General features: G+C 40.6%; 1 protein-coding gene across 3 annotated transcripts in view; it reads left to right on the forward strand.

Moving 5' to 3' along the window:
* The first annotated feature begins 3,004 nt into the window (after positions 1–3,004).
* The window catches only part of lef1 (lymphoid enhancer-binding factor 1), a 44,183-nt gene continuing 33,005 nt past the window's right edge, over positions 3,005–14,182 (forward strand). For all 3 annotated transcript variants that reach the window (XM_053621969.1, XM_053621968.1, XM_053621970.1), the window contains exons 1-3: positions 3,005–3,613; positions 5,365–5,431; positions 7,018–7,145. In XM_053621969.1, the coding sequence (XP_053477944.1) occupies positions 3,410–3,613; positions 5,365–5,431; positions 7,018–7,145 (399 nt within the window). In that variant the 5' untranslated portion in view covers positions 3,005–3,409. The remainder of the gene's footprint in view (positions 3,614–5,364; positions 5,432–7,017; positions 7,146–14,182) is intronic.

A 14,182-nucleotide genomic window follows, 5' to 3' on the forward strand; every position in this document is an offset into this window, starting at 1 on the left:
ATTTATTTAATAAAGGGTTCAGCAAGTAGATATCTAAATGCAATAAGGTAAAAATTTGTGTATTATTAATTTATAGACCTGCGGTATATGGCATTGCCCAATACACCATGCCACATCAGAGTTTCCAAGCTTTTGTTCATTTCTGTTTCTTTAATAAAACCAAAGTGCTGTCACTCAAAATGTCTGACTTGTATTTATTTTCCACCACTTTGTGGATCAGTAGCCTATATGTAGGCTACTTTGTGGGGGTTCAACTATACCTTTCCTTGTCACTGCAGTTGTACCATTGGGTGCATCTTTCGTACCTGTAGTACATAACGTTTACATGGTACAGTGAATGCTCTGTGCACAATGATTAAAATGTACATAATTGCACCTTAAAGAGCACTTTAGAAGGTGCAGTTCATGTATCTTTGCACGTAAAAGATATCATAAAGCACCTTTTGAGATTTTTTTTTAACTGTAATCTGATTAAACTACATAATTTAAGCTATTTTTTCAGTAATGGGATGCATCTCTAGGTTCTTCTAACACTCTCCTCTTCCCATCTGTATTAGAGAAAGCAGTATAGGTCTGGTGGAGTTCAGAAGTATACTCAGTACACCAGGTGTGTGTGAGAGAGAGAGAGAGAGAGAGAGAGAGAGAGAGCAGAGAAATCACCAAACTGAACTGCCAGACTTTTTTATTGCAGCATCCACTTGACAGATGCTCCAAATCAAGAAACCTCTAACTTAAAAGCTAAATAATAGCTGTAGCTAGGTTAATTTAACAGCTAATTAGAATCCACACAGCTCTTAATTAGCTCTATTTAGGTTATGTCTGTAAGCACATATTATTCACCTAGTAGTGCACTAGGTAGAGAATTTGAAATGGACGCTATGTCCAGATTTCCAGTCCAAAGATGCGTATTAAAAGTACAACAAATAAGGGTACTGCCAAAGAGACAAAGAAAGGTCCAGTTTAGCACCTTATTTTCTGAAGAATGTATGAGATGTATGAGTCCTTATGGACTTTTCAGTTTGTAGGGAACAGACTGCTATTTCAGTCTTATGGCAAGATATGGAATGGATCTAAACTTTGTAGGTATGTAGTAGATTTCCAGAAAAAAGAGTTGAGGATCATGCTGATGTGTAAATGATGTAAGAGGACAGCAGGTATAATTTGCCCACAATTCTAATACTTTTAAAATAGTCCTTTTTTCATCATCATGCGCAGATTTACAGTATGCCTATAACAGATTATGAACAAATATTGGTGCTATTAAATCGAATTCAAATGTATCATAGCAGCATCGTACCAGATTCGGTGTCATCGTCAAATATCGAATTGTTGCCTTATGAATCAAAATTGTATTGTATCATCTGGATGCCTGAGATCCTCATCCATAAGCACACCGATAAGGTTTTACTCCAGAAATCAGAGTTTGAACTTTGAACATAGTGCAATGCAATAATTTACATGTAGTTTGTATAGAGAATGCAGAGAATGCACAGTCGGAAGTGCATATAGGTCTTGTGCACTTTTAATTAACCATTTAGTGTACAGCGTCCACATTTATGGACAGTTAATTTAAGGCTTTTTTTTTTTTTTTTTTTCTTTCTAGAACAATATAAAAGGTAAATCACCTCCAAATCATTTGAGACAATCACTGCAATTTAACCTAAATCATTTCTCTGCGTGCTCTCTCTAGAATGTTTGTCAATGCAGCATGTCCCTGGTACATCTTTACAATCTTTCAACACAATTTTTTTTTACTTTTTTTTTTTTTACACCACAGAAATCAGCTCCATCATGCAACAGTTCTGAGAGGGTAAATGTTGCACGTCAAGAACATTGTTCAAAGATGATATTTTCTATCATTATCAACATCATCAACATTATATATTTTGAACTTTTAGACTTGACAATGTTTTGTTTATAAACATGGCTTATTTTTTATTTCTCAAATTCAGACATAAGGTTAGATATTTTGTTCCTTATGGTATTTCACATGGATATGGACAATCCATTGACTTATTCAAACAAGTTATATATATATATATATATATATATATATATATATATATATATATATATATATATATATATATATATATATATATATATATATAAAATCTATTAGAGTTTTTCTGTCGTAACATAGTGCAATTTACTATTCATAGGCCTACTGTTATACTCAATTACTGCACATATCCGGGATATGCTAAGCATATCATTCTGAGTACCTGTACTGCGCAATACCAATGAAGTTCTTTCTTTCTTTCTTTCCTTCTTTCTATCTATCTATCCATCCACCAATCAGAGGAAAGGTTTAATAGCATGCTATATCCAATATAATACATCACCATAGGTTTGCTTACTATATGATTTGAGATGTATCCTTGGATGTTTTTGTTAGAAATCACAAACAGCGAAAAGTGCACACTGGTGTACAGGTTATAAGCTTTAAACATAACCCCCCTTCCTTTTCCCCCGGTCTGTCCATTTGCCGTTGAGAGATGTATAAACTCTCCCTCCTTCCCTCCTTCCTTCCCTCCTTCCCTCCTTCCTCCTTCCTTCTTACGGGAGTGTCAATCAGAGCGGCGGCGTCTCTTTCATCTCTATCTTCACAGTCAATGCGGGTGCGGGGAAGAGGGGAAGGGGGGAGGGGGGTAAGGGGAGGAGAGCCGTTGCTACGTTACAAACACACACGCACGCACGCTCGCACGCACGCACACGCACGCACGCGCTCCACAGAGTTGCATATCGCGCGGAGCTTATACTGCTGCTCCACTTCGGAACCGTGCTGCTGTCTGCGCGCGTGCGGCGCTTCCACAACAACAACACCGAGTTTGTGGGCGATTTTTGTTTTTGTTTTGTTTTTTTTCTTTACTGGGACGGGAAAAAAACAACAACAACAACACCCCATTATAAATAAAAACCTGAGCTGTAAATGCTTCGTGGATGTTTTCTATGTAGTAAAAAAACCAAAAACATCAAGAACCAAGTTCTCGTGGTTGTTTGAGCACGTTCGGAGTGGGAACGGTGAGCGCGTGCTCTCGGTTGGCTAGCTGTAAACAAACTTTAAGACTTATTTTTGTTTGTTTTTTTTTCTCTCAAGAGGACAGTTTCTGAGAAGGAAATACAAGGACTACGGAGTCGCTTCGTCAGGGGGCGAAGAGAACAAGTTTCCCTTGGGTTCATTCAGAAAGAAATCTGTGTTTAGACCCGAACACAACAGGTTTTTTGGGGGGGATTTCACGGTGTCAGTTTAACCTAGGTCTTGTAGAAATATTATTGCTTGTGAAAGAGACTCGGCGTCCAGGTGTTGGGGAGAGAGAGAGAGAGAGAGAGAGGTTCCAGTTGGTTCATTCGTTGTGAAAAGGATTTGAGCTCCTGCTCCAGAAAGTTCTCGGGAGAGGTGTGAAACATGCCGCAGCTGGCGGGTGGAGGAGGCGGCGGAGACCCGGAGCTCTGCGCCACCGACGAGATGATCCCGTTCAAGGACGAGGGAGACCCGCAGAAGGAGCAGAGCTTCGCCGAGATCACCAACTCCGAGGAGGAGGGAGACCTGGCCGAGCTCAAGTCCTCTCTGGTCAACGAGAGCGAAACGAGTCCGAACAACAGCCACGACGTGAGTCCTCACATTTATGATCCGACTCCTCAAATCTCGAATTACTGATGTAAAAAAAAAAAGTAAAAAAAGTCTAAATTTCCTCCACTCAGGTTTATTGCTTTCTTAGTTAGTGATTTTTAATTTTTATATATATATATATATATATATATATAAACCATTAAAAAGCAGACTTCTGCATGCATTTATGTTTTTTATTCATTCTGTCATCATCTGTAGGCTGTACAATTGTAGAAACACATCTCCTTATCGGAGAAACATTTCTTTAGAAATATTATACTTTATCAATTTTCTGTCTTTCTGTTCACAAACAAAACAAGATCAGGTTTTTTTTTTCTTCTTTGTTAGTTTTGTTGTGTTGTTTTATGTTACACCTGGTGTCAGTCTGCTACCGAGTTTCAGCTCATTCACAAGGTGAACACATCCTGCTTAGATGCCTGGCAGAGTTCAAATCATATTTCATTTCAATTCATTTCTAACAACATGAAGCGCATATTTTTCTACGCCTTTTATTTTCTGTAAACGAATAAATTAATAATAAGTGCATCTATTTGCTGGTAGACATTTGGATAAATAAAATTGTAGATACTGCATTAAAATGCTAGTTTATGATTATTATTATTATTATTATTATTATTATTATTATTATTATTAATAATAATAATAATAATAATAATAATGTTTTTGTCGTGTAAATTGATTACTTTCATATTGAAAATCTATTCTTGTATTTTAAACCGTTGAACTTTATCTTTGACACACTTATCAAACATTTCTGAAAATATTTCTCCTTATGTTTTGTTCTCCATCCTATTTATTCTTTTTATTTATTTTACAATGTTTTTTTTTTTTTGGTCTCTTCTTGACCTCCCAATAACCATTATGAAATGGAATTTCTTTTTCCCCCCCCCAAAAAATGGACATTTTCTTTCTACCTACTTGCTTGTCTTGCCCTTCTTTTATTGGAGGGGGGATTTAAAATTTTCTTGAATCTTTATCAAGGATGCATGGATGTGAATGGTTTGGCTTTGTTGCTTCCTGTCTCAGTCCTTCTGCCCTTTCTTTCCGGAGAAAATGAGACATTTCTAAACAAATACTACTAATCATAATTGTTAATATATTTTTAAAAATTGTCTAGAGAAATATTTGTGCAATTCCAGATCTCTGAGACGTTGTTCTCTTATGGACTATAAACCGTTTAACGCAATGTGGATGGGGCGTGCCATGTTTTCAGGATGTGCTTTATTAGGTGATATTAATGAAAAGCTTCCCTCCTGACATGTGCAACATTCAGGGTTAGGTAGTGTCCTGAGGAAGAATCAAACACTGGGCTAAATGTTAATTAGAAATTCATTGCAGATCTTTCACTCTAAGCGCCATTCCCCCTTCTCTATCTCTGCTTCCATGGTTGCAGAAAGTGTGTGTGTGTGTCTGTGTGTGTGTGTGCGCGCAGATTTGTTTTATTTTCCCAGGTTTGTCTTCTCTCAACAAATATGAAGGACAGATTTGGATTGTTTATTGCCAAAAGATAATTATTGTTTATTAAATATTCATCATAGTTGTCTACTCGAGGAATCCTCTTGAAAAGAACAATTGGTAAAACCTACAGGAGATAAAAAGCTTTTTCTTTCCCTCTTTCTCCGTCACTTTTCATGCTTTTTTTTTTTGGTAATATATGCAGCATGAATATGATCGTTTTTTTACTCTCTTTATTTCTTTTCTTTTCTTTTTTTTTTTTTTTTACCTAACAGGCAGCTAGACAGTCTCAAATAACCCCAGACTCCTACCATGAAAAACACAGAGAGCATCCGGATGATGGTAAGTGATGCCTGGCTTTTCATTAAAACCACTTTTTCACATGACACACGACTTGTATCGTTAGAAAAATTGTTATGCAAACGCAGAAACGGTTCCTTGGATTAAACAGTAATTCTGTTTATACAGTTTAATATTTATATTTTAAGTACATTAAATATGGTGTCTAGGATTATCTGCTCATCTGCTTCAGTTTTGTGCCTTGAAAAACTTTTTCACGTAAACGTAAGTATTCACAATATTACAACATGTTGAAAAATTACTGTCCATCAATCTTTACCATATTTGCCAATCCCTCATGGGAAACAGTGGGGTTTATTTCTTTCTTTTTATTATATCTTTTAACGCCGCTTTGCTTTTGACAAGCCGCTCAATAAGACGAGCAGCAGATTTAATGCTGACGGCACTCGGCACGTGCCAGTATGGTGGTCTAGAGGACTCCCACTGACACTCTGGCCTCCACACACACCCCACACACACTCCAGCGCTACCATCAGGGACGTGTTGCTGCGGAGTTCATTTGATCTCCACTGATTGCTCGTCAATTTAACGCCCGAGTGTCGGACTTCACAATGGTGGGGCTTGTAGCCCTTTTTGTTCTCGGGTCATTGTGAATCGTAGCCGAATCCCCCCCCCCCTCACCCCCTTCTCTTTAAACCGAGAACACGCACAGCACCACCACCCCCGAATCGGTCTCGCTTACACCCCCACCTTCCCCACACAGGAGGTTGTCTTTCTGTCTGTTCTTCCTTTAGAATCAGCCCCCCCTTTTCCAAACACTTTCTGTCTCTCTTTCACACGAACACAAATACACGAGCACTTTGACGACCTCCGTAAACAGGCGGGGGTCGTCTGTGTTTTGATGCTTTGCGCGTATGTCTGTGTGTGCGAGATACTGTGTGTTAATTGTTGCTAATTGGCACAGGGGGCATCCATTGTCCTCCTACAAAACAGCGCTGCGCTCTGAGAGTCTGCGAGTCATGCACATTTCAGAACATTTGCAAGAACGGTAAATTGCGTAAGTGAAAGAGAATCGTGTTTTAGGTGAAATTCGAAATTTACGTCTATGTTGCAACGTTATTGCAGGCAGTGAAATGACATTGTTGCTGTTTTATTTGTTGTTATTATTTATATTTTATTTTCTAATGCAGCATTCTATAATGAGCCGAACTGAGAATTTTATTCTACATGTGACAAAGTTGTTGAATCTCGAATTGATTCATCTTGCGGTATATCACACCTTATAATCGTTTCCTGAGTAGTGAACATTTTCCCAGTCTATTGTTTATTCCTTTTTTGCTCCTTTAAAAACGTTCATTCTTTTAGGTCGAGTAGTAAAAATGTCCGTTTTAGAAATATTTTCTTACACGTTAGCAAAGAACATGACTCGTTGTAATATTACGAATAACGTCAAGCATCATGAAAGGTTTCGTCCTTTTTCCTGATTGTAGATTTTGATGTTTATTAGAGATTCATTGATCCCAGGTTAAAATGCATTGAAACCAGCTTGTGTACTGGTGTATTTTCCTTTTCCTTTCTGAAGGCCTCATGTTTGAATAAGCAAAATAACCACCCTGTCCTATTTCCAGGAAAGCTCCAAGATCTGTACAGTAAAGGGCATGCCTACTCTGGTTACCCAAGTTACATCATGATGACCAACATGAACAACGAACCCTACATGAACAACGGCTCGCTCTCGCCGCCCATGCCCCGAACGGTGGGTTTTGCCTAGTCTTACTCTTTTTCTTTTCTTTTCTTTGTTTTTTTTTTTTTTTTGCTGTAGGACAAATCAAAACTAGTTGCTGCTAGTGTTCCTGAATTGATCATTTTGTGTATGGTGTTTTTATCTTTTATTTTATTGTGATGGATGTAATGCTGAGTTGGATGAATCGGACAGTTTGCCTCATGTTGTGACCGAGGACCTGGCAACCGTGTGGTGATGTTTATAACAGAAATACTCCTCATACCACTCTGGCTTCTATCTAGCTGCATAGTATTCCCTAATGTTTGTGGTGTTGTCTTAAAACCGGTGCACAATTAATATAAACATCCTGTTTACATCATATGAAAAGTAAGTGTAACTTGATGCTGTACATAATCTATACATACTCTTTTGGTGCTACTCGCTTTCCGTCTGCTCTGTCTCGTTGCAAATCTTCAATGCCTGCAAAAAAGATGCAGGACATGCAAGCAGCTGTCCAGTCTAATCCTGTTTGGATGTTTTTGTATGGAGAACAGTCTGGCAGTGGCCCCGTGCCGGGGACAGACACCCGCCGCAGGCTAACGTACGAGCTCATCTCTGGCATTGTTCACACAGCTTCAGCGTGTGCTGTGTGTGCTGATACCGAGCGAATGTACGGACCCTGGTGGGTGCTGAGGGGTAAAGTCAGAGTAGGAGTTCGGCTGTGATGAAGCATTGATTTGCTTGAGAGGGCACCTGTATGTCACATGGTGATTTGTTTTGTTTTTTTTACATAAATGTGATGTAGGAAGTATGGCACGTACACTAGTTGCTGTGTCTGGTGTCACATGATTAGTGTTGTGTATATAGGATATATAATTTTCTGTTTATTTCGTAGTCTCGCCTGCCAGTATATCTAGATCAGTGACATTCGTGTGCAATACCGTTGAGAAAAAAAAAAAAAAAAATCCAAACAAGTAGCCAACATGTCAGCCGTGCATCTCTGCATCCCAGAAGCCGAGCAACGCAAACGACCGTGTACGTTTTCCTCCTTCTCTCACATTCTCCTTCAGCTCAAATACGTCGACACGGTATCTCAAGCCTGGGATCAGTTTTCTCCAAGATCAAAGGCGCTAGTCAAACCCCCCCCCCTCCCTCCTCCTCCTCTCTACTTTCATTCCCTGAAGTTTGGATAGATTTCCATTGGCCCCGACATTCCAGTGTCTGACACACACCCAGTCGAGGGTCGGCGGCTTTTCCGCCGCTCAGCAGATTTGCTCCGCTGCTACCTGACTGTGGGAAGGTACGAGGCTGTGAGTTTAGTGAGGAAGAAAGCAGTGATGAGATTTAAACGTTCCCTCAGGCTGGCTTCGCTGACCCATGCTGCTATTAGCTTACCAGTGGCTCTGACCCGTGGAGTCTGCGCATGTTGCTCTGACGTAGAGCTTCTCCGATATCTTGAATTCTGAGATGAAATGAGATCTGGAGAATTTTTCCAAAGCGGTGTATATCAGAATTTAAGCTATAACCTTGAGTGTTTCTTTAGGCCTTTTGTCACTTCATTACTGCTCCTTAATGGGGCTCTCCAGAAAGGAAAGGATGAGAAAGAGGAAAAGAGAGTATACAAGAGAGAAGGGTGGTGAGAGTTTGGGTTTTGTTTGGCAGCGTGCTGAGTTCCTGTTTCTTTCGTGGCATGTTTGGGAGCGATCAGCAGGAGGTCGCGTGAGGTTTTACTGTTCCGTTTTGGGCTATTTAAAGTGACTGCATGCGCAATGGTTCACGTTTCTTCATAAGCCACTCGCCGAAACGCGGTGTTGGAAGAATACAAAGGCACGGGGAAGCAATCTGGTGCTTCATTTCATCATTTTCATGCCTTGGAGGGCCTGTTCATAGAAGAACTTACAAGTCTGGTCTGTAATCCATCAATTAACGAAACACCTTACTATGGGAACGCTGCCAAAAATTGCGTCTCGGCTTTAATAGTGACAGTTTTATGTTAAGATTAGCAACGTTTTGGAAACCTTACCGTTTTGAGACCTGTGGCTGTTAATAGGAGCTGACGGAAATTGGAAATTTGACCAGCACTACAAAAGGGAATATGGGTGAATTATTAAACCAGGTTTACACCGTAAAAGACTTTGGTAGTAAAATGTATCTGGATGCACGTAATACAGAAGTATACAGAAGCACTTGGGATGTCACAGCAAATTTAGGAAAGTGTATACTTCCCCCCCCGCCCCCCAGTTTGAATTGGCATATCATCCAAAATAACACACGTGGTTGGTCTTTTGAGGGTTGGGTTTTCAGTAACTATTTCCTACCAACCCAAGCTTGATTGCTAAATTCTTTACGCTTTTTCTGTAATTGCCAATTTACTGTTTGAATTTAAGATCGTGCAGGACGTTGGTGGTAGTTCAGAGGTCAAGCTCGTCTCTCCCTCCCCGATTAGGACTGAAAGTTGGCGATAGATCACACACGCTCACACACTCTTTCCTTTGATGTGGGACATGATGGATTTCTTCCTCAGGGTGGATGTGCAGTGGAATGACAGCCTCCCCTAACCCTGGCTTACCTAACGAGATTTAACACTGCCGTTGACCGTGCTTCCTTTCTTCACAGGCTCTGCGGTGTCAATGTCAGCAAACCACATTTCCCAGCAAGCCATGCTTCCTGAGTATGGGTTGGTCTCGCTAATGCCTTTTCGTTAGGGTTGCCAACCCTCCAGGACTGGCCTTGAGACTCAAGGAGTTGGTTGTGGTCTTGTGGAATTATTTTTTAAAAATATCAGTCATTTAAGGTTGCTGGGAATAAAATGCATGAATGACAGACTTACTACTGTAAATAGAAAAAAAAAAAAAACAACCCTTACACCATTTACTGGAGCACCAGCTTAACGGTACAGAATTCATTTAGATGGAGTTGGCAACCTTATTTATCACTGCTTTGTTGGTATCTCGTGTATTGTGCAGCTGATTTGTCTTAGTGCTTCAGTAGATTGCATGGTTGTCTAACTGATCTAATTCTCTTTAACATCAACCACTTATTATTATGTATAATCGCTTCACTTAAAACTAATTTTACATGGCCTGACTTTACCTTCTGTACCCTGGCATATGATCTGCCATTAAAAAAAAACAAACAGTATTAGTTAATACGACGTAAGAAACGAAACACTTTAGAACTTGCTGTTCATAACGTTACCACTTTTAATTTGATCATGTTCCAAGAACAGCATGTTATTGTAATAGTATTTTATTTCTCTAATAGAACAGCAGATTGTCAGTTTTAATTTGCTGTTAAGTCACTTATTTTAAATGTAAATTAACCTTAAATGTCGTAGAACCTGCACGAGACGGATTAAGTTCCTGTTGTAACAGATATGCACAGTTGTTCCCTCATCAGCCTCGTATTTGTTGCTCTGTTAAAGTTAATAAGCCAGAAAAAAAAAACCCCAGCTTGTCATCTTTCAAAGAAACTGGAAAGTTCTGTCCCGAAGACTTTCTCATGGAGGAAAACTCGTTACAAAGCACTGACACTGGAGACGTCGTCAACAGCATACAAACGAAATGCCTTGGATTGTGCCTTGGATTGTGTGGAGCGTCCACCATACCAGTCCCTGTGAATGAGTTGTTACTATAGAAATGATAACGTATTAGACCGTGATCGGAATTACAGCCGCCGCTACCGTCCGAGCCGCTTTCCGAATTCACCAGCGCTGTGCTACAAATCATATTCATACGTGCCGTGCACGTAGACTGTAAACATACTGAAGCATTTTATAGCACAGAGGTGCTCATTTCAATTCAGTCTTACTTTACAGTAGCAATAAAGCCTCCACACATGCAGTGAGTCAGTGAGGAGGGTCACAGAGACGGCCATGTCATCTGCAGTGCAGGTCTGAACACACAGACCTCACAGTGTGTGTGTGTGTGGCAGCCCGCAGGCCTTTGAAGTGCTGATGCACATTCAGGCTTTATAAACAAAGCCATCGATACTCCATCTCCATCCAGCACTAAACACTGCTCTATTGAATCCATGTGGCTGAGGCCTTTTTATTTTTGAGAAGGAGAGAGAGAATGGGGGTGAGAAAATAAAGTATGTTTTATTTATTTATTTATTTGTTTTTATTGAAGCTGTTTGAAATGGTTCTGTTAATGCCATTCACCTGAGTGTCAGAGAGTTGTAATTTGTAGATGGTTAGTCTGGTGATGTTAACAAGAAAACATTCTCCGGAACGAGCAGCAAAGCCCTGCTGCATTTAACTGCATCTGAAATTTCCTAATCAGCGACGTAGTGTTGCGAAACCCCGATATGTTTTCAGATCTAACTGCGTGGCGTTTTTAACCGTGGGAACGCATGCGATGTCTGACATAACACCGATTTCGCATTTAAACTTGGTGTTCTAGCTGTTCTAGCAGACAGCTGGTTCGGTTTTTATGAGGCTGTCGGTATTCCCTGATAATAAGAGCTCTGGTATTGGTATTGAATTGAAAATGGGAAAGTGGGATTGGTAGATCCTTGATCCTAATAATATATTAGACTGCATTCGTTTTATTTTGTTTTCCTCCGGCATGAATTTTGCATCCGGCTGACCAATATGATATAAATGTGATATCGTGATTTAAGTTTCATCATAGTACACTTTTCTGGACTATCATGGATATCAGGACTTTTAAACCATTGTACCTGTTAAAGCCATTCACTATTAACTTTATTAATAGTTATCGTAACGAGTACGCTTGTCAAACGAGTTTCAAAAATGTCATTGAATTGATACTTTTTGTATTTGTTGTATTTTTTATTTTTTTACGTGGTGATCCTTCATTTCTGGCATTTTTTTCAGGGCTTTTCAGATGGCTTAGGTGATGTGTGGGTTGCGGGGGATGGTGGTGGTTTTTGGTGGGGTTGGGGGAGGGGGGGAGTTGTGTTTTGAAATTTATTCAAAGGAAATTTTAAGTCATTTAAATTTTTCGTGTTGTTTTTGACCATTATCCTTTACCGTATTTGTGAAAGAAAGCTGGCAATTCTTATTGTACCTACAGTCAAAAGTCTGTTCATTTCACCAAATAACATGTTTGAGATTTAAAATAAATGTCTTTTTACGTTCATTCGCCTTCAGGTGCTCCGCATAAACACGTAGGTGCTGTACCTGAGCCTTTCTATGGTAAGGAAAACCCTGACTTTGTTAGAAAAGCCTAAATATTGTGTTGCATATTGTGTATGATTTAGCCTAGCAATGTGGTTCAAATTAATTGAAATTGTGGTGCAAAAAAAAGGAATGAAATTTGGACTAGCAGTAACCAGCATGCTAGCAGACTACCGTCTCCCGCTCTCACTCTCTCTTCACCTCCGAGGTCTCCAGGTTTTTCACTCCTCAGGACTTGAGTCTGAGGCTGAAAGTCATAAAGATGCTCTGTGTTTTGTTCTGCATGCTGCTTGGTTTCACACGACTCCTTATCGTGACTTGCCGGCTACGTGTGACCTGGGGTAAACGCCTGGCGAGGTGTCTGCTCAGCCCCGTGCTGTTTCCACTCACTCGTCAGGCAGGCCCAAGTGTTTGTGCTGCATGTTTTCTTTTGTCTGTTTCGTTCCGATTGCTGATTCCCTCAGATGACCGAAAATTCTGTTCTGTTCATGCTGAACATTTGTCTAGTGCAAAGCGACATCCTTTTTGACGTTAATCCCGTGTTCTGGGCGGTGATCGGTAAATTGGGACAGATTCAGCTTGGTTTTGGTGATTTTGTATATTGTAGAATGACAGAAACGAGAATGCTTGACATGCGTGATGTCTGATGCGGCAGTGATAAAGGAGATGTTTGAGCTGCAGACTTGTATGTTGACAGATATGGGACTCAGTGGGAGGTGTGTGTGTGTGTGCGTGCGTGTTTTAAATCCCAGATTTCCTCTGAACTTCAGACGCTGGAATATGCAGCCCCATGTCCCCTCAGTGGTGCAGATGATCAATGGCGACTGGAGCCCAAAGTTGCAGTTCTTTCTTTTTTAACTTCTCTCTTTTTTAGAAGCTCATTATTTTTTTGCTCGTCTCTGTGGGTGTGTGAGAGTTAAAGAGGCTCGCATGCTCCGAGGAGCCTACAGCACTGAAGTATTCATGCTCTGTGCTGGAAGAGTTCGATTCTGGCCTCGGCTGAATTGCAGTACAAAGGGACGGCTGCCACCAGGCTTTATTAGCCTGCCGCTTTAATGGATGTATGGATACAGCTGCCTTTTCCCCCCCTTTCTCGCTCTCTCACTTTTTTTTTCTGACTCTACCAGAACATTCAAGTCTTTTTCCCCCCCTTCTTTTCTCTCCCTCTTTTCCTCTCTCTTGCGGTTTGCTATCAGTTCATTTTTGTGTGGTCTCCATCATGAAAAAAACGGCCTGTTCTTTGAATGTGAAAAGGGCCTGTCTTTAATTTTTGGGAAACTCATAAAAGTTTGTCGCTCCTTTCATATTGGCCACAGAATTGAAAACAAATGCTCCCTTACCCCCCCCTCCCCCCTGCTCTCTTTGAACTGCCCAATTATGGAGTTGTGAAAATAAAAATCACTCTGTCGATCTCTCTCCCTCCCTCTCTCACACTAGCGCATGCTTCTCGCATTCTCTTTATTCCGCACGGGGTTTCTTTTTTTTTTCCTTTTTTTTTTTTTTTTACTTTTGCCTTTCTTTCATTTTTTTTTTTGTCTTTTAAATCCCCCCCTCGCACCCCCCATACTGTCTCACTCTTGTTTTGAAGAAGTGGGGGGGGGGGGGGTCACTGATGTCAAAGTCAAAACCAAGAGCATTAAGAAAACCTTCGGAATGCAATCCAGCTGCAATCCGACATGACTCTGGAAAATGGGGCTGAGGAGCAGAGAGGCTCACTGTATTCCCAGAGTGCCGCACTGCTCGCGGCCTTGCCTTTGATCTCTTCAAAGCCTCCTGCCTCCGACTAGATGGAGAGTCTTGGCTGCTGTTCGTGAGCGAGAGAGCGAGAGCGAGAGAGAGAGAGAGAGAGAAGGGGTGGAGGGGGGAATTAGAAAAGGGGGAGGGGGAGGAGAGTTGTGTGTGTTGGAAGGAGGATGAAGATGAGGGA

Source organism: Ictalurus furcatus, chromosome 3 (genome assembly GCF_023375685.1).
Source record: "Ictalurus furcatus strain D&B chromosome 3, Billie_1.0, whole genome shotgun sequence".
NCBI classification, from domain to species: Eukaryota; Metazoa; Chordata; class Actinopteri; order Siluriformes; family Ictaluridae; genus Ictalurus; species Ictalurus furcatus.